The following is a 17,546-nucleotide window of genomic DNA, read 5'->3' on the forward strand; positions in this document are numbered from 1 at the left end:
GATGGGCAGCAAAGCCACTGGAGCAAGAGAGTAGAGGAGCCAGCTCTGGAGCTGATGGTTCAGAGGTGGGAGAGGACCAGCACAGGGAATTTGGCATTGCACTGCTCTAGGCAGTTGTACCTAAACTCCCCCAGGCAGGCACACCCTGCCTGACCTCCCAAAAGCACAGCCTGGGGGCACTCGCTGTCAGTGTTGAGAAATGGGGAGCACAGGGGAAGCACACTCAAGCAAAACTCTTCCAAAAAGCAGGCAAGGTTAAGGCACGGCACATTTCCTTATGCATCTCAGCATGGAGGACAAGAGGAGCCAAGAACTGATGTGGCAGAGCCCAGTGCCTCAGCAGAGATGGGTGTGTAGCCATCTCAGAGCAGCAGAGCAGGAGCTCCCCACCATGATCATCCCACACTGAGTTCCCTGCTCAGCCCTGCACAAGATGTCCAGTACCCCACATCCTGCTCAGGTGCAGACTGGGGATCTACCTGGTGGACTTTAGGCAGGCCGAGCCACCTCCAGGTGGTGCTCAGGGCAAGTCACATCACATAACATTGGTACAGGCAGAGGTACATGGGGATTATAACTCTAGCAGTGCCTGCTGTGACACCACACTGCAATGCAATGGAACTGTATCCCATCTGCACCCTCTGAGAGGCAAAGTGTCTGCTCTCCAGCCTAGGGCACCAAAACTTTCCTATAGCCCTGCCCAGGAGCACAGTCAAGTAGAGATACAGCACAGGACTTTTTAGCCTGCCCTCTGCAAGGACCACATCTGCTATCATGAATCCAGCAAAGTTGTGCTGTGGCAGAGCTTCAAAGGTCAGGTCCAAAGTTCAGCCTCTCATATCAGCAGCTGTCAAAGAAGAAAAACTAGGGCAATGGCATTTCCAATGGCATTGGATGAAAGCCCTGATTAGTAGTGATTACTTTAAAAGCGCTGTTGATTTAAGAAGACACAGATCAGGTGTTATGAAACCCCCATGTGTTCCACTTGTGCTTGTTCACAAAAATGCCTTCAGATCCCCAGAGTTTAGCACATACAGAAACTATGCTGTCTCCCTGCCTCACCCTTACACAGGAACAAATTTGACGAAGCCTTTCTGGCAAGAAGAACAAGGAGCACACTCCCAGGCACATCTTTTATAGCTGCAGCCCCCAAGTCAATGCTCTAGGGCCAGCACCTCTGCAGGGTAGCACAAGAAGACAGGGAGTCACTGACTCATATTTGCAATAGCTGAAATGCCCCAAACCTACTTCACTCTTAGCACCTCTGCTTCTGTGCCTATTATCACCTAATCATCTGCCCTTCATCCCTCTCCTTGTCTGGCTCACTCTCACCTCTTTTCTCAATCTTTCTGCTGTCTGAGCACTTCTCTCTCTCTGCTGCCACAACCTTCAGTACCAATTACCCATCCTTCAGGCATCTCTTTGCTCTCAGCTTCCCGGCAGCCCCCCAGCAGCACCTCTGCCTGTCCTTTTCTATAGGAACCACTGAAAGAAAAACCTCTTCCTTGAGTTGATCCAAGGTGATTATTTGCTCCTTATTTTCCATCTCTTTCTTCCTTTGCTTAACGTTGGGAAGATTTTTCCTCCTGCAGATTTGCTGGCCCGCTCTCCAGAGCGCAGCAGGCAGCTGGCATGCAGCAGGGAGGACCAGAGACACTGGCGCTCCCAGTGTGACACACATATCCAGCCAGATCTGCTCAACAAGCAAACACCCAACTCACCTGAACCCTGCGTAGGTCTCCCCCAGGCAAGCCCCTCCCGTTCTATCCTGTTCTGTCCTTTCCCGTCCCACTGGAATCCAGGCAGGCAATCCACTGAGTGCCAAAGAGATAAAGCAAGATCTTAGGCAGACTACCCTCTCTCCTCCTCCTGTCCCTCCCCTTCCACCAGCTCCCCCCACCAAATTATCACCCAGCTCACATGTGGGTGGTGGGACATCGGGCAGGGAGGTGCATTAGGGCAGAGCTTTCTCCGCTACTCTCTTACAACATACACAACATGCACCCCTCCAGGCCTTGAACTGTGGCCCTGACAGGAAAGCAAGATGAGAGAGCAGCCACTGGCACGTTCCAGGGTAAAGGCCCAAAGTTTGCAAATATCAATGACAGCAGCCAGGAAGTGACTCCAGGTCCTCTGGACTTCAGCAGCTAGGGACCTTCCCCCTTGCAGACCTTACAGCATGGCCCAGGCTGGCTGCCACATGCTCTCACTGCACTGGAGCTCCAGCAGTTTAGTGGGGTAGTGGCGTCCCTCAAAGCCACCCTACAAATGTGCAGAATGAATCATCTCCATCTCCAAGGAGCATTACGCTAAACCTTCTGTGGCCAAGCTTGAGACTCACCAACACTATCAGACAGGTGGAACAAAAGACAGAGGGTGGGTGAAAGTTTGTCCTGGGGTGACACAGACCCCTCCCTACCTGTGCCTTACACTGACAGTGCAAACAGAGCTCGTGGGATAGAGCTCTGTCAGCAAGGAGAGGTACTGCTGGAATCCTTATAGTGTCTGGGTGCTCACTAGAAGTAAGCAATCCCTCTGTGCCTTGCCCTGGCAGCTTTCTTTGTGTTCACCTCAGCCCTGATGGACTTTTCCAGGGCTTCTCAGAACCAACACCAGTGGCAGGCATTCCAGTTACACCATTTTTCTCAAGATAGTTCAGCTCAGATTTTTTTTTATGTTATGTTTAATGCTATTACTGTTTGTGTTTTGCTTTGCCTGCCAGTGTGCCTGCCAAATTCCTATTGACCTTTTCATGTACCCATGTGGTCTAACCAGAGCAGCGTGTGGGATGGAAGGTAGGACATACCCAGCATATGCTCCTCTCACTCGGCTATGTCAGGGCTCACCAGATGAGCATCCCTCAGCCCTCTCAGTGGGACACCAGGAGATGACACAAGCTCTCACCACCACAGAGTGAGGAAGCAGCAGGTTTACATGCCTGCACATGCTTACGGAGGTCATTTGTAATATTGTCTCAAAAAACCCCTCCACAGGTGCCAGAAGCCAGTGACTCGGATTGCATTAGGGCATGCTGGATTGCCTTGGGGACAAATGGTGCTGGAGACATGCATTAGAGGAATCAACCCTGTGCCTGCTGGGATCCTCAGGATAAACCACTGAGGTTGACTGGAGACAGAACAGAAAAATGTCTCCATCTACTTTCTAAAAGCAAAATAAGGGTGTGATTTACTGCCTCAGCTGATACGAGGGGCAGACAGTCTGAGCCCATACTTCTGAGCAGTGCAGAGGGGCAGAGCAGCTCTGGGTGACCACTGGGGAACACCCCAAGGGTGGCAGAGCTCACAGCCAGCCCAGCCCTGTTCCAGAGGTCCCAGCTGGGCAATGGGGCTGTGAGGGTTGGGGTGGCAGCTGGAGGATGTGATACCTCATCACAGGCAGCCAGGGACAATGTGCAGTGCACTGTTTGTGGGATTAAACTTTTCAAGCAATGCCATTTTCAAAGCCCTGGTTTTCACCTTCCCTATAGTGGATTGGTACCATACCCAAAGACAAACAGCCTGATTCTTCCTTTGCATGATCTGGCATCCATATCAGAGGGGACAGGCTCCGTCTTCTGCCTTTTAGCTGCTGTCTCCAAAGTCCTGAAAGACTACAGGGTGAACAGCATGTGCTGGCTACACAACACAGGCACTGCATTGCTTCTGTCCCTGCTCATGAAGGACAGCGCTATGGTCTGTCCTGTCACAGCACTGGCATGACCCAGCGCAGCTGAGGAAAAGGTGCAATAGAGGTTATCCAGATATGAAAAGGGGATTGAGATAAGCCTAGGTAAGCAGAGCTGACCTAAAAACTTGATTTATTCACACTGAAGTGTTTCACAGGAACATCGCAGGGTTTTTGCAAAGCTGTAGATGGGAAATGACCTGTGACATTCAGGTAAAACAAGAAGAAAGTCAACCTAAATTAAAACTTTATCCAGCAATGTGTGAAAATCATTCTCTAGGAGGAAAAATAGGCTGCTATTTTTGTTTTCCAGCCCAGAAGGAATCAGAAGTTCACTCAGGTTTCAGTGTTTCCCACTAGGCAGTAATTCATGGTGTTTTTAAATCCTGCTACAGGCATTGGGGCACATGTATCTCACCATGGCAGCTTCAATGTGAGGGATTGCAACTAGTGTGATGGCTTAGACTGAAAACCAGAAATCACCTTCTGACCAGCTCAGCTTGGTGGGGGGGAGGGAACAAACTGTGCCCAGCCCCCTCCAGGAGAGGCCAAGCGGAGGGATGATGCACTCCCTGAACACTAATTGCCACCTTCACTGCAGAGCAGCCCTGAGCAGGCACCCTGGGCTGCATAACTGTGTAGGTAGCACAGGGCTGCTAAGGGGTGTAACAATCTGACTGCAGAGCTCGTCCTCTCTGAGTTTGGGTGAGGTTGCTCTTAAAAACTCCATCCTCAAGAGGGAAGCACTGCTTGCAATAAATTCTGGAAATGTTCAAAGCACTCCCCTCCCCAGCCAGTGTGAACCCCCCCCAGACATGGGACCTCCTCTCCTGTGCAGCTCAGACACCAGCAGCACACAGATCTTCAAAGCTCTCCCCACAGTGCATCCTGAGGTGCTTTGCAAAGGAAGGGAGGGCACTATCTGATTTTGCAAGCAGAAAGACCAAGACAAGAGGAAGCCCCATTGCTGTGCCCAAGGGTGCATAGGAAGAATGGGAAAGCCCTGCTCCCCCACCACACCTCTGGTACCCACTCCATCTGCAGCTGCCAGCTCACTGAGAGCTGGCTGCATGGCTTTCCATCCCCTCCCACCAAAAGAGGAGGAAAACTATCCTTGAAGTGACTTGATTCCCTCAACTTGCCAGGCCCAGGGCAGCTGGAGACCAGGACTAAGCCTGCTGCACCAGTCTTTACCCTGATGGATGGGTAACCACAACTTCAGGTGTGTCCTGTACCTCCTCAAAGGTCTCCTCCTCCCCACCCTGCTCACCACCTGCCAGCTGGCAGTGCATCGTTGCCTCCCTTTTTACCTTTTCTCAGAACACCTGTTGGCTTTTCCCTTTAGCTGGGTCACCCCACCCTTTCCTCCCTTTCAGCCAGCTCTGACATGCCAGCTGAAGAGCCAGCTCAGAGCAGCAGGCTGCCAAGAGCAGTCCATGCCAGAGCCACACTCCCTGGCAGCAGCAAGTCCTCAGCCCCACAATGCTTCCCTCATCCCTGAGCCAGCGAGGCACAAGGATTCAAGCCAAAACAAGTCAGTTTCCCTCCAGCCCAGTTTTTGGGAGAGGTCCGTGAGCATGACACGCTGTGGGTGAATCCAAAATGTGCTCCTGCTTTACAAACATCAGGCAGTCACTGGGACTTGTGTTGGAGACAGCAGAGCCTGCAGCCCTGGCTGCCCACCTCCTGGGCCACCTGAGGCAGAAGAAGCCATCACTGCTCTCATTTTTCCCACTGTTTAATACCTTTGCTAACAAAACTAGAGAAATGTTTCCTCCTTGGGCACAACGCTGCTGCTTCCTTGGCCAAGAACTTGCCTAACCAACTGAACACTGTTTGCAGAGGATTCTTCTCCAGACATGCACATAATTTATCTTTTATGTCTATGGCTAACTTCTGTGGCTTCTGACAACAGTTCCACCGTAACTAATCACTAGTTAACATGACAAAAGTAACAAGCATTAAGGAGACCCCACAGAACCATGATGGACTCCAGCACCAGGCTCCCAAGGAGGCTGCCGGGAGCCTTCATCTTTGGAAGTACAGGCAGGGTACGACATCCCCTGTTTCACAGCATTAACAGTGGGGGAAAGGATGAGTAAAGGGCAAATGGTTTAGCAACCCAGTGTTGTCAATAACAGTGATCAGGAGAGAGGACTAGCAGTGCTAGGGAGACATGTAGTTTAGCAGCTTTTTCGAGTCTCACAGCAGTGCTCATTATTGATCAGAGACCAAGGAGGATCACAGTAAAAAGGCAGACAGAGACACATGGGTATGTGCCTGTTTGCTCCTGCTTTCTCTTCTTGCTTCCTCAGGGCAGCTGAGCTTGGTGCTATGGGACGTGTGTTGTGACAGCAAACACCTCCAGCATACAGGGCAGCAGGACAGGAAGGACAAGGTCGGCCTGCAGGCACAGAGAAGCACATGTTGCTGCCCAAAATGACGCAACCCTGGACAGGTCAGATGCAGAAGGGAGTAACCAAACCACTGGTAACTTCCTAGAAGTAACAGCTTCCCGCATCTGTCCTTGTGCTCCCACACACATGCTTCCCTTATCTGCACCATGCAGATCCCCATCCTGCAGGCTGATAACCACTTTAGCAGACAAGGGCTCAGCCAAATACCCTGCTCTGTGGGATATGCTCATTTGCACCTGCCTGTAGGACACACTTAACAGATTATTTGGGGATCTCTGCTTCACAGGATTATGTATCCCACATGCTAGCATGTTAATCTTACTCTGTTTTCTCCATTTATGCACCATGGCCCATCTTCCTCCAACACATCCACCTTTGTTGTCACCAAAACGTGCAACACAACTCACAATACATCATTTTTAAATAGCTGTGGAAAACTTGTATATATCACTAATGGCAAAAGGAGAAGAACCTCTCAAGGCATCTCTTCAAACAGACTGGGAGGGCCAGGTTTCAGGATGCTCTCCATGGCAGCAGATGCATCCTGCTCCACAGGTCCATCCCTGAGATCTGAAGTCTCTCAGCTGCCCTATTTGGGCATCTCTATCCATAGATAAGGAGGGCTGAGACTTCCCCAGGCACCACTGAAGCAAACACCACAGTACAGGAAAAGCAGAGCCTTGTTTTCACAGACAGATGGATGGAAAGGTCATCCTTTCCAAGCACTAGCAACCTGGGGCAGAAACTCAGGGGCTGCTTTATTTTTAGGTGAACTTCTCATTAAAAAAAAAACAAACCAAACCAACCAAACAACCAAACAAAATGAAAAAAACCACAAAACTGTGAAAGAAAATGAGTCTTTAATCTCATGCCCATTATCTAGAAAATAATGGACTGAATTCTCAGGCTAAATTGCAGGGTTTAGATTCTGAAAATGGTAAATTTCCAATGACCACACATTTCCTGTCTAAAACGACATGGACATAAGGATCTCCCCAGGTGGAGAAGGTATAAGTAGGCGTAAATTCCACAGACTGCAAGGAATATTGGGCTGATATTGAATTCAATGAAAGCCACTTTCACTGCAATCCAAATCATGAAGAATCACCATACTCCAAATTTCACCAAAGTTCCCTCTAACCACCAGGTCTTAAAAAGTGCTGTGAAAGATTTCATGTCTGAAAGTTTCAAGTATATTAATTTCAAGATTTAGTCCATCAACCTTCTTAATGGGCAACACAGAATATACTTGATTCATATTTCAAGCCAGGTGTCATAGGTTCTTAAATTCCTATCAGAAACAAGATATTTATTTAAAAATGTTCAGCAAAACCTTTGGTCCTCTTGTTTATCTGACCTGCCTCACTCATCCAAAGCTTTACAGCAATTGCGTCATGTGGGAACACAGGTTTGGGAGGTTTCCTGGCTCATATATAACCAGATCAATAAATCACTTGCCCGACTCACTGGACACCAGGCTACTTTGAAACAAAGCAAGTCACAAGCCTCTCAGCAAAATCACACTTTGCCTACATGTAGCCAAGCAGACTTTCTGCATCAGCCATGTTTTGGAGTCAGCTGTGGACAATTACTCTTTTCCATTACAGTTAAAATTTCTTCCCAGTGGACCATGCCTCTTATTACTGGAAAATGGTAGTATAATTGTGTTTAAGGTTAAAATTACATGAATAAAAATATCTGCTGCTGGAGCTTCTAATATGATTCATACAAAAAGCCAACAGGAAAAAACTTCTGTATTGAACTCTGTTGTCTCATTTCTGGGAGTAATTTCTGCCAGCCAGTACCATATCCCATGGCTGCACATGCAGCCTTGCAAAGGACCTCAGAATCCCTGTGGAAAACAGGCTGGCAATGAGATGAGGTTTCCACAGCCACCCTGGAAGAGAACAGTGAAGCCCCAGAGGAAAACAGATCAGTGGGCTCTCCCTCCTGGAGGTTAAATCTGCACATCACAAAGCCTTCCGGCAGCAATCCCTCAGTACTTGGTGCCCATCAGAGTTTCACGGCGTCCAGGAACAAAGAGTCCATGGCTGCTTTCCGTCATGGACCTATCTCCCATCTCTGCTTACCAGGCTCCAAAAACACTAAACCGTGGAGAACCAAGCCCAGAAAAACCAAACCCAAGAACTTGCCACTGCCTGGAGGTCTAAACCTGTACGTGCCACAGCTGGGGTCACCGTTCCCTGTGGGAGGCTGATGTCTGCCGAGAAAACCCCGACAGGCGCCCGGGAAAGAGGAAACGGGGATGGCCGGGGCATCGCGACCCAGGTGTGTCCCATCGCCGCCCAGCCGGGGACCCCATCCCGAGCGGCGGCCGTAGGTGAGGTCCTGGGGCCACCTTGTGGCTAATGGCGTGGACTGCTCTAATTTGCTTTAATTCGCTTTAATTCGCGTCTTCCTCTGCCCGCGTCATCAGAAGCCTCGACCGTAGCGTGGTGCCCACCCGTGTCCGCTTGTGCTTCGGGAGGCTGAGCCCCTCCGGCTCCTGGCTCAGCTCTGTCCAGGCTCCAGCTTCCTCAGGGTTTCCTGGGAGTCATCCAGCTTCCCAGGGTTATATGTCCTCTGGCTGCCCTCCTCGGATGCTGGGACTACAAGCACTTACAACACCAGCTCTTTGATTTCTCTGTTTTTTTACCCAAACCGCTTGCAAACGAGGGGCCCTGTTTGTTGACACAACATGCAGATTCCGTTTCCACCACTCAGCGCTTCTTCCATACAAAGGAAAACCAAAATGACTGGCCCTAGAGCACCTGGAAGGCAAGTCAGCATTAAAAACGACATAGACCTGAAGAGACAGGGAAAGCTTCCCATGATCCCTCACTTGCATGAAGAAAATGCAAATCCATGTGTTTCTCAAACCCCAGGAGTAGCCCAGTGACTCATCAGACTGATGACACTTGTCTGGGAGCTGGCAATGGCTCCAGCAGAAGGTGGCATTGCACTCTTCACATCACCTGGGGTATCCCAGGCCTACCACATACAGGGGCTTACCCAAGCTTTGTCTCCTCCGGCCACCCTCCCATTCCACTGTGCCCGTGAGATCCAGACCTGAATGCCCAGCACAGGTCCACTGACACACAGCTCACCTAACATGGTGTGGGCAAGGGATGCTGGTGACACAAAAGTGAGACAGAGCGGATCTAGTGGGGGAAAACATGGATTTAATAGAATGAATGGAGAAGCTCCTGAAGTCCATACTGGAGCCACACCTCTGAGACTCTCTGACACTCTCCATTCCAGGGTCAGTCCTTCCTTTCTGCTCATCAGAAGCCTGGGGATGCTCAGGAACACCAATTCTTGATCTGCCCCTTCAAAGCCCTCTCCAGGGAGAGAATTAAGGTGCATTGCTAACTCCACACAGACCATCTCCACAGCAGCCTCTTCCTCAGCCCTTCAAATCTTCCAGAGAAGGGAGCTCAGCCCAGAAATCCCTTTCTTCTTGGCAAGTGAAGAATCCTTGTGTTATCCAACAGGTGGTAAAGGCTGTATAGAAACCATCCTGGGGGAGGGGAGGAGGGCCACACTGGTCCTAGCAATGGGATTCGAGCTCTGTCAGCATCAGGAGGCCAGCTCTGGTGGAGGGAAGGGGCTGTCCTGTGCCTGGCCTGGAAGGCAAGTCCTCAAGTGGGCAGGTGAGTTGGCGGAACCTCTGGAAGGCAAAGACAGGCACTAAACACAGCTGCTAAGACAAAAAGGTGATCTGGGCTTTCCCCTTCTAGTCATGGGTTTCATTCAGCCAGCCAGGCAGGGCTGTAGGTCTCATCCCTATATGCTCAAGATGACCAAAACAAGGACAGTCAGCATTTCAGAAAGTCATCTTCCAACCACTTGTCCCAAGACAAGCACTGGGCACATGAAAGATCTGAGACATGGTAGGAAAGCTCTGTCCTCCATTTGCTCCAGGCCAGGGCTAGAAAACAGTCCAAAGAAAGGCTGGTGACCAAGTACCTCCAGGTCATCTCCTCCATCAGCACAGATTGCAAAGGGTGAGCCTGTGCAACAGGTTTGGCTTTAATTGGGACAACAAGAGCATAAGGGGCTATTCTCACACCACATCATGCTGCATGGCCCTTGTCATGCCCCTACAGCTGTGTCCACTCCTCCCTGTCTGTGATGGACACAGGGATCAGGGGCCAATTGCTGTCACAGCACATTCCTGAATGCTTTCATGAGGCAGAGAACGGGTGGGATCCTGGGTGTTCAGGACTGTTTGTGAAATCTCTCCCTGAAACCATGAGCCATGGCAGGGATGGGATGCCTGTCTGGAGCAAGGTCTGGTTTTCCACCTCCCTGTCCTCCCAATGAGGTCCAGTGCAGCCAGCAATGGATCACAACAGTTCTGGAAGGAGGGGAGACCTGAGACTGTGATGGAAACTCCAAACCCTCAATGATCCCCTCCACTCTGTCACTATGGCCTCAGCCATAGACTGGTGAACTCAGCTGACTCCAATGCTCAGGATGTCTGGAGCTTGCTAGGAGCAAGTCCTCAAGCCTCAGTTAAGGACAGCATGGAGATCATCTTTATCCTCTCCAATGGCCTTTTTCCTATTAGTACTGACAGAGAGACAAAAGCTGTAAAAAACCGGCACCAAGAGGCAACAGCCAACTTGGAGCAACCCTCCAGCAATACAGAACTTAAAAAACCCAAGTCTGTTATAACCATGGACTCATTCAATTGAATTATTCTGGGCTTCCTGCTAATTAACCTGCAACACACAAATGATACCCCTGCAAGGCTGGATTTCAACATGGAAGCACAGCCCATGCCCTGACCCAGAGCACCAGCCTCACCTCTCTAAGAGAGCCTTTGATGGTGGAGAGTTTGTAGACGATCCAGAGAGGAATGCACACCATGGAGGAGAGGGCCAGCAGCCAGCCCAGGGTGTCACCCCACCACGGGTACACGTACTTCTTGTTGTAAGTCAGTGGGGTGTATTTGATCAAAGAAAACAAGAAGGTTGCCTGGTGAGGTGAAAGAAACCAAGAAAAAAAGAGAATGAGAATCAAGACCATGAGCAAAGAGAGATCTTCCTGGTGAGTGCCAACATGGAGAGTTTCATGGTAACAAAGAGGAACCCAGGACAGCAACAGACAAGCTTTGCTGGGACAGCCCCCACAGGCAGCGCTGGTCATGGCATCAAGGAGTTCATGCCACCAGCAAACACCTCTGTCATAGATGAGCCAAGCCCTGCTCCACTTGGTTCAACAGCACACCTGGTCCCCAAAGCTACGAGCATATAGAACAAGAGGCCACATAGTACAGGCCACATAACCCCCATACATATGCACATCCCTCTGTACATATGCAGGTGTCTGTATCTCAGACAGCCAGCTCTGCCCATCTTCCTCCCCACAGCTCCCCTTCCTGTGGTTCTCACCATGCAGACAGCAGGGGTGATGAAGAGCCAGCAGTACTTGATGATGGGCCATGGTCGGTAGCCGATCATGTCTTCAATGTTGTCGTAGAAACGCTCAGCACCTGCGGAAAATGGGAAGGATGAGATCCCTTACTGCCACCAGGGAAGGAGGGCAGCAGGATCTGCATGTCCAGGGTCCTGCTGCACCACTGTTGGGGTGCGCCCCAGAAAATGAGGCAGTAGTCTCAGCATAGCCAACAGTCCTCTCAGAGAGCTCATCAGGAGTGTGGCCAGTTTCAGGCTTTGTCCTGGACTAACTTCCTCTCTCCCCAGACCAGTCCAATGGGTCAGCAGGGCCAGCCCCTCAGCATCTCCAAGTCTAGGACCTGAACCCAGGTTTTACACATCCCTTGCAAATGTCAAGGCTAAGAGAGCTCTCATAAGTGTTTGAGGGCCTCAGAGCCTTCTATACACAGGTTGGAAAAAGATTTTTCAGACAGTTCCAAGTCCCCAAGGAAGGAGGGCCTCAAAAGCAGGAGCACATAGGAGCGTGCAGGGGATGTCTGCCAAGCAGATCCCCCAGGGTGTTCCTGTGAGAAAATCCCTTCCAGTTGAGTCCAGGGGCTCCAAAGAAAGGGTTTAGATGTCTGCCTTGCACTGCGAAGCAATTACCAAGTTGAGCTGCAGATCAGCATTTTGAGGATGAACCAGGCGAGAGCCTGAGAGACCAGAGCTGGGGATCCCCCCCTGGTTCATACTCACCATAGACCCAGGCGATGCACAGAGTCTCGAAGATGGCCACAAAGAGCAGACACATGCCACTGGCAGCATAGTAATCAAAGAGCTGGAAGACATACATCCCACCCTGGGAAGGGCCAAGTGGGCAGCAAGGTGAGGTGGGGAGGGAGAGAGGGAAGAGAAATCAGGCAAAGAGCAAGAGCCAGAGCAGGAAACAAACTCAACCTCTTTCCCAGAGCTGGAGGCACCTTCCTTTCTCTGGGACAGGGTTTTAGCCAACAGCAAAGGGCATGTCCCTTGTGCTCAGGGCCTGATGGAGACATGCAGCCACCCTGCTCTTGGGAGTCTCTGCAACTCTTCGTTTCATGAAGGGCTACAGACTGCCAGACACTGTGGGGATATTTTAGAAGAAAAAAACAAAGCAACTCTTCTAGCTGGAATTGAGTATGGAAACCCCTTAAGACAGACAATCCATCTGATTTAGACTCCTAATTTGCAGAAGGAAGTAATTGTGCATGCAGCCTGGCTGTTTCACTGCCCAGCTCTGCAGGGCTGCCTACAAAACAAGGCCTGTGGGTAAGACCAGACATGATGCTGAAGGTGCAACATCAGAGACAGCTTTTTCAAAATTATGCCCAAATGAAAACAGAAAGTGCAAAAAGTATCATGGCAGCATCAATACACACACACACAACAGCTAGGCACACTTAAAGGTTTTAAACCAGAACAGTTTAACTTCCAGGCAATTCATCACAAAGCTAATAGAGGAAATCAGGATAAAAGGTGAAGGGCATTCTCAGGCCCACTGAGTTTCTTTACGTCACGTGTTCATGTAGCTTCATTCAGTAGGAAAGAGAAGGACAAAGGCAATCCCCTAATATGCAACAGGTTAGAGCTGTAAAAGGTTTGGCTTGTGTAAAGATAAAACTGTAGCCAAAATAAGTAGCAAAAATATAGCTCCAGCTATCAGTCTTGGCAGAAGAGTCAGGACTGTGACTGGCACAAGGGGTGAGGGCTGGAAGGGAAAATGCAAACGGCACGGGGAAGGCAAGGCAGCCTCCTTCAGGCTGTGCAGCAAGGTGGGACTCTGCAGCAAGCTCTTGGCCCTAGCACATAACCCACCACCCACCAGGACCCCATCAAACACCATGCAGGTGATCTGAGCCCAAAATACCTCTGTGAGCATCAACAATCCAACCAAATAGGAGATGATGGAGACCAGCAGGATGAGGGTCTCCCGGCGGTTCTTCTTGCGGAAGATGGTGGGATACATGTCCACAAGAGCTGTAACCAGACTCTCCACGCATACAAACTGCAAAGAGCAGAGATCCCATCTCTGTCAACCCATCCTTACCAGCTTCCCAGCCCCACTGGCTTCCCCTCAGCCATGCTGAAGCCTGTCCTGGAGAGATGGTGGCTTTTGTCTGGCAGGGAATTGCTCTGCACCTGAACCTTTACCTGGCTGTCCAGTCCCAGCAAAACAACCATCAGGAAGAAGAAGCACGCCCAGAGCGGGGAGAAGGGCAGCATGACCACAGCCCGAGGGTAGGCGATGAATGCCAGGCCAGGCCCTGCAGGGAGAAGGGCTTTCAGAGCGGGGAGTGGCATGCCAGTGGCACAGCACAGCTGGTGCAGACCTGCCGGAGGCAGCCACCCAGCCTAGGCATAGCCTGGGGCCATGCAGCCTCTCTCTCCAGTTACATTTGCACTGTACGTGACCCTCAGACTCCTGGAGGGAAAGCAGGAAGGGATGGAAGGGGACTGACTGCATCACTGTTGCAAGGACTGGGAGCCAGGGGAAGCCTTTGAACCCAAGGAGCATGGCACACATTGGGCACATGCCATGAAGTCACCTTACCCCAACCCTTCCCCTTAGAGGCAGCTTAGATTAACCTCAAACCACAACTGTGACATCTCAATATTCCATGAATGTGCATTTGTTTCTCCTTGGCTTTTGGAGACAGAGAGCAAAGCTGCCTGCCAGGATGGGAACCTGCAGCTGCAGCACTGCTTGTCCCAGGGAGGGTGCCCTGCAGGCATGTCCCCATCACTGGGGGCTCAAGTGGCAGCACCCCCCTAGCCCCATCCCACCACAGTCCCCACTCACCTGACTCTGCCACCTCGGCGATGGGCACACCCTGCTCCTCTGCCATGAAGCCCAGGATGGAGAAGATAGCAAAGCCAGCTATGAAGCTGGTGCCACTGTTGAGGAAACAGAGGGCCACGCAGTCCCTGGGAGAAGGGGGCAGAGCATCAGCCAGGTGGGTGTCCAGGTATGACCCGTATCCCACAGAAGTCCCCAGGACAGCACCCGCTCTTCTGCCCCAGCCACCGTGCCCACATCAGGATGTCTCTCCCAGCACACTCATAGTTCAGCTCAGCACCAGAAGCTGCAGGGAGATGCCCCAGGGTGGACAACACAGCAGGATTCTCCCTGGGGAAAATCTCACCAAGGACAGCACAAAGATGCATTCCTCACCTAAGGCCCTTGCCCATGAGATTGTCTGAATCTGAATGCCAGGGATTTTTAATTCTTTTTTTCCCCCTCTTTCTCCTCTGGTGCCTCCTGTAGCAGAGTTTATTTTTGCCTGAGAAGGGGACTTTTTTCCTTAATAGATTTCTTAGGCCTGTTACAATCCTCTTGGTTCTCAGCACTGCTAGGTATCTCCTGGTCTTTGCATTATGAGAAAAAGATAAACAGAGCCATCCAATTTATTTTCTCTGATCTATTCGCTTTTCTCTCTGTTTCATCTCATTCCCATCCATCTACTCCTTAAACTAAACATCTCTTATCTATCCAATTCCTTTTCACGCTCCAGTCTCCCCAGTCCTCTTGTGACTGCAACCCTGGGGACAACAATAACATTTGCAGCATCATTCTGAGATATTCTGAACCAAACTGAATGTGTTCCTTCAGCCTGTTCTGACTTTATTAAATGCTGCTCTGCAAATGCAATGTGGTTTTCTGTATAAGTCTTTAGGTATCTAGCATTTGGGGGGTTTCCTGCTCCTCCTTGAATGTTAACTAGATTTATTCCTGGTCTGCAATCTTTTCTAGAGAGAAAGTAAAATTCATTCAGAGTTCCTACATCATACAAATGCAGATTATTCATTCCAAAGCAGAGCTTTTTGCATTGTTGAGGACTGCACAGCACCTAATACCATTGCTCTGCCTTTGCATTTCATTTCTAAGGCAGGAGAGACTGAAAGAGGCCAATGAATCTCACAGCTGGGAAGGAGGGGCACATTCCATCAAGTCCAGCTAGCCCAATGGGACACCATGCCAGAACCTCATTTCTCCAGTTGATATAGACTGTCTGTTGTCCACTTAAATTGTATTCTCAGTCATTCTATGCAAATTCCCACTTCTTTCAGATAGTTCCTCTCCCTTCCTGGTGTTTCTTTCTCTTTCCCATGGATGTGTGCGTGACAGGTCAAACCCTCCTTGGAAAGGCATGGGCTGGAAGGTGCTCTCCAGTCATCCAGCAGGTGAGAAGAGGTGTCATGGTAGGGAGGAACATGGAGGAAATTGGCCAGAGAAAAGAGTTCTCCGCAGATTTGCACTTGAAAGGGAGCCAGAGAACCCTGAAAAATTTCCTAACTATCCCAGAAAACAAGAAATGGTCTGTGCTGTTCGGCGCTTTCTTGGCCTACTGCCATATGAACAATGGTTCCTCCTGCCCATGTTGTTTCCTCTTTAGGTCACCAAAGGTTACAACACCTGGACTGGCATAACAGAGTGGGGCACCATGATGCTGTCCCTCTGCCCCTTTATAGCCTGGTTCTGCTTTCCTATTCAAACCAAGCCTGCAGAGCACAGAACTGACTCACTAAAGCTGGGGCCGTGCCTGGGAACAGGCTGGTCAGAAGTTTGACACTAAAACTATGAACAATTTCCCTAGAAAAGCCAAATAGCATAAAGGGTCTGTGTGCAAACACTCATCCCTCTCCCTTCTACACCATCTCCCAGCTGCAGTTACTGAAGCCCTTTACGACCTTACTGCTGAGCAGCCCCTGTCATCTTCCCCATGCTACACAGGAGGCTAGAGATGCAAAGAGCTAATGTCCAAGGACATGCAGCAGGCCAGAGACAGATCCATTATCTCTTCTTTTCCTACAGCTTTTTCTCTCAAAACTGAACCTGGGAGACAGGACATGGAAAGAGTGTCCCAGCCCAGCTGCTGTTAGAGGGGCATCTCTGCAGCAGGAATCAACTTTTCCTAAGGTAAAGAGAGAGAGAGAAGATGCCAAGCAAGGATCATGCAGTCAGTGGTCTGCCTGGACCTTCAATGACAACAACCACAATTTTGAATTTGAAAGATGAGGGAAAACCCAGTGCCAGAAGCAACAGAATCAACAGAGAAAGAGCGAGAAGAAAGAAGGGCATGCCTACCTAGAGGTGGCCTCTTCCTCTCACACTACCCTTTTACCCTTGGGAATGCAGCCCCAGGTGCTGAGTACACCTACATCAAAATGAGTTTATTTTCAGCTGACCACTTCAGTTTGGCAGCCTGATTCTATCTGGCAACTTGTCCATTTCTGTTCATGCAATCCAGCATGCAAGAAACAGAAGTCACATCTGCTGGCTTTTATGTAGACCATTGGTAGCACATAACAACCCAGAGCACTGACAACTGTTCAAGTCACCAGGTCCAAATGAACCACAAAAGGATAAATCAAAAGGTGAAAGGACTCTAGTCCAGAGCCATTTAAGATCTCATAACTCTGCTTCCCCTATTGCTACTCAGCATCCATGTAATAGGGGAGGTTGTCTTATGAGTTAGGGTCACAAAGCTAGTGAGGAGGATCTAACTTTGCTGGGTGTGGAAGAGGAGATTTGTCATCCATGGCACAGACAGAAAAGTCCCTTGGGTAGAAAACACGGAGAGCTGGATTTGGAGTGAAACCCCCTGGAAATAGTTTTCCTACACCTTCAGTAGAGACAGAAATCATGACACTTTAAAAGGCCAGTAGCCTCCAGCACTCCACTGATGTTCAGGGAGGGGAAGACTCTAGGCAGCAGAGTTACCTGTAGCAGTTGTTATGGTATTTGTTATAGCTGCCCAGAGCTGTCAGGCATCCCAGACAAATTGCATACGAAAAGAAGATCTGAGTGCCTGCATCCATCCAGACCTGCAAGGGAGATGCAAACATAGGTGAGAAGACAAGGCACAGCACAGACCCTGCACTAATGTGAAGAGTCAGAACCCAGAGGCTACTGTAAGCAGCAGAAAGGCCAAGGATTGGGAGGTCAGTAGTACCCAGCACTTAAAAAAGCCTTCTCCAGAGGCAGGTTGGTGCCAGGAATTACAGTGCTCAGTGAGGCACC

The 17,546-nt window shown here is 50.1% G+C and overlaps 2 protein-coding genes across 4 annotated transcripts in view; both read right to left on the minus strand.

The window, feature by feature from the left end:
- Nucleotides 1–1,798, minus strand: part of LOC139670068 (sodium- and chloride-dependent betaine transporter-like) — a 41,555-nt gene extending 39,757 nt beyond the window's left edge. For both annotated transcript variants that reach the window (XM_071551220.1, XM_071551218.1), the window contains exon 1: nucleotides 1,722–1,798. The gene's annotated coding sequence lies outside the window, so the exon portion shown is untranslated. The remainder of the gene's footprint in view (nucleotides 1–1,721) is intronic.
- Nucleotides 1,799–6,978: 5,180 nt separating this feature from the next.
- LOC139670071 (sodium- and chloride-dependent GABA transporter 2) overlaps nucleotides 6,979–17,546 on the minus strand; it is a 33,528-nt gene continuing 22,960 nt past the window's right edge. For both annotated transcript variants that reach the window (XM_071551222.1, XM_071551223.1), the window contains exons 8-15: nucleotides 17,247–17,350; nucleotides 14,325–14,449; nucleotides 13,676–13,788; nucleotides 13,392–13,529; nucleotides 12,242–12,344; nucleotides 11,501–11,601; nucleotides 10,914–11,084; nucleotides 6,979–9,771 (exon numbers count right to left, since the gene is read on the minus strand). In XM_071551222.1, the coding sequence (XP_071407323.1) occupies nucleotides 9,652–9,771; nucleotides 10,914–11,084; nucleotides 11,501–11,601; nucleotides 12,242–12,344; nucleotides 13,392–13,529; nucleotides 13,676–13,788; nucleotides 14,325–14,449; nucleotides 17,247–17,350 (975 nt within the window). In that variant the 3' untranslated portion in view covers nucleotides 6,979–9,651. The remainder of the gene's footprint in view (nucleotides 9,772–10,913; nucleotides 11,085–11,500; nucleotides 11,602–12,241; nucleotides 12,345–13,391; nucleotides 13,530–13,675; nucleotides 13,789–14,324; nucleotides 14,450–17,246; nucleotides 17,351–17,546) is intronic.

Source organism: Pithys albifrons, chromosome 3 (genome assembly GCF_047495875.1).
Source record: "Pithys albifrons albifrons isolate INPA30051 chromosome 3, PitAlb_v1, whole genome shotgun sequence".
Lineage (NCBI taxonomy): Eukaryota > Metazoa > Chordata > Aves > Passeriformes > Thamnophilidae > Pithys > Pithys albifrons.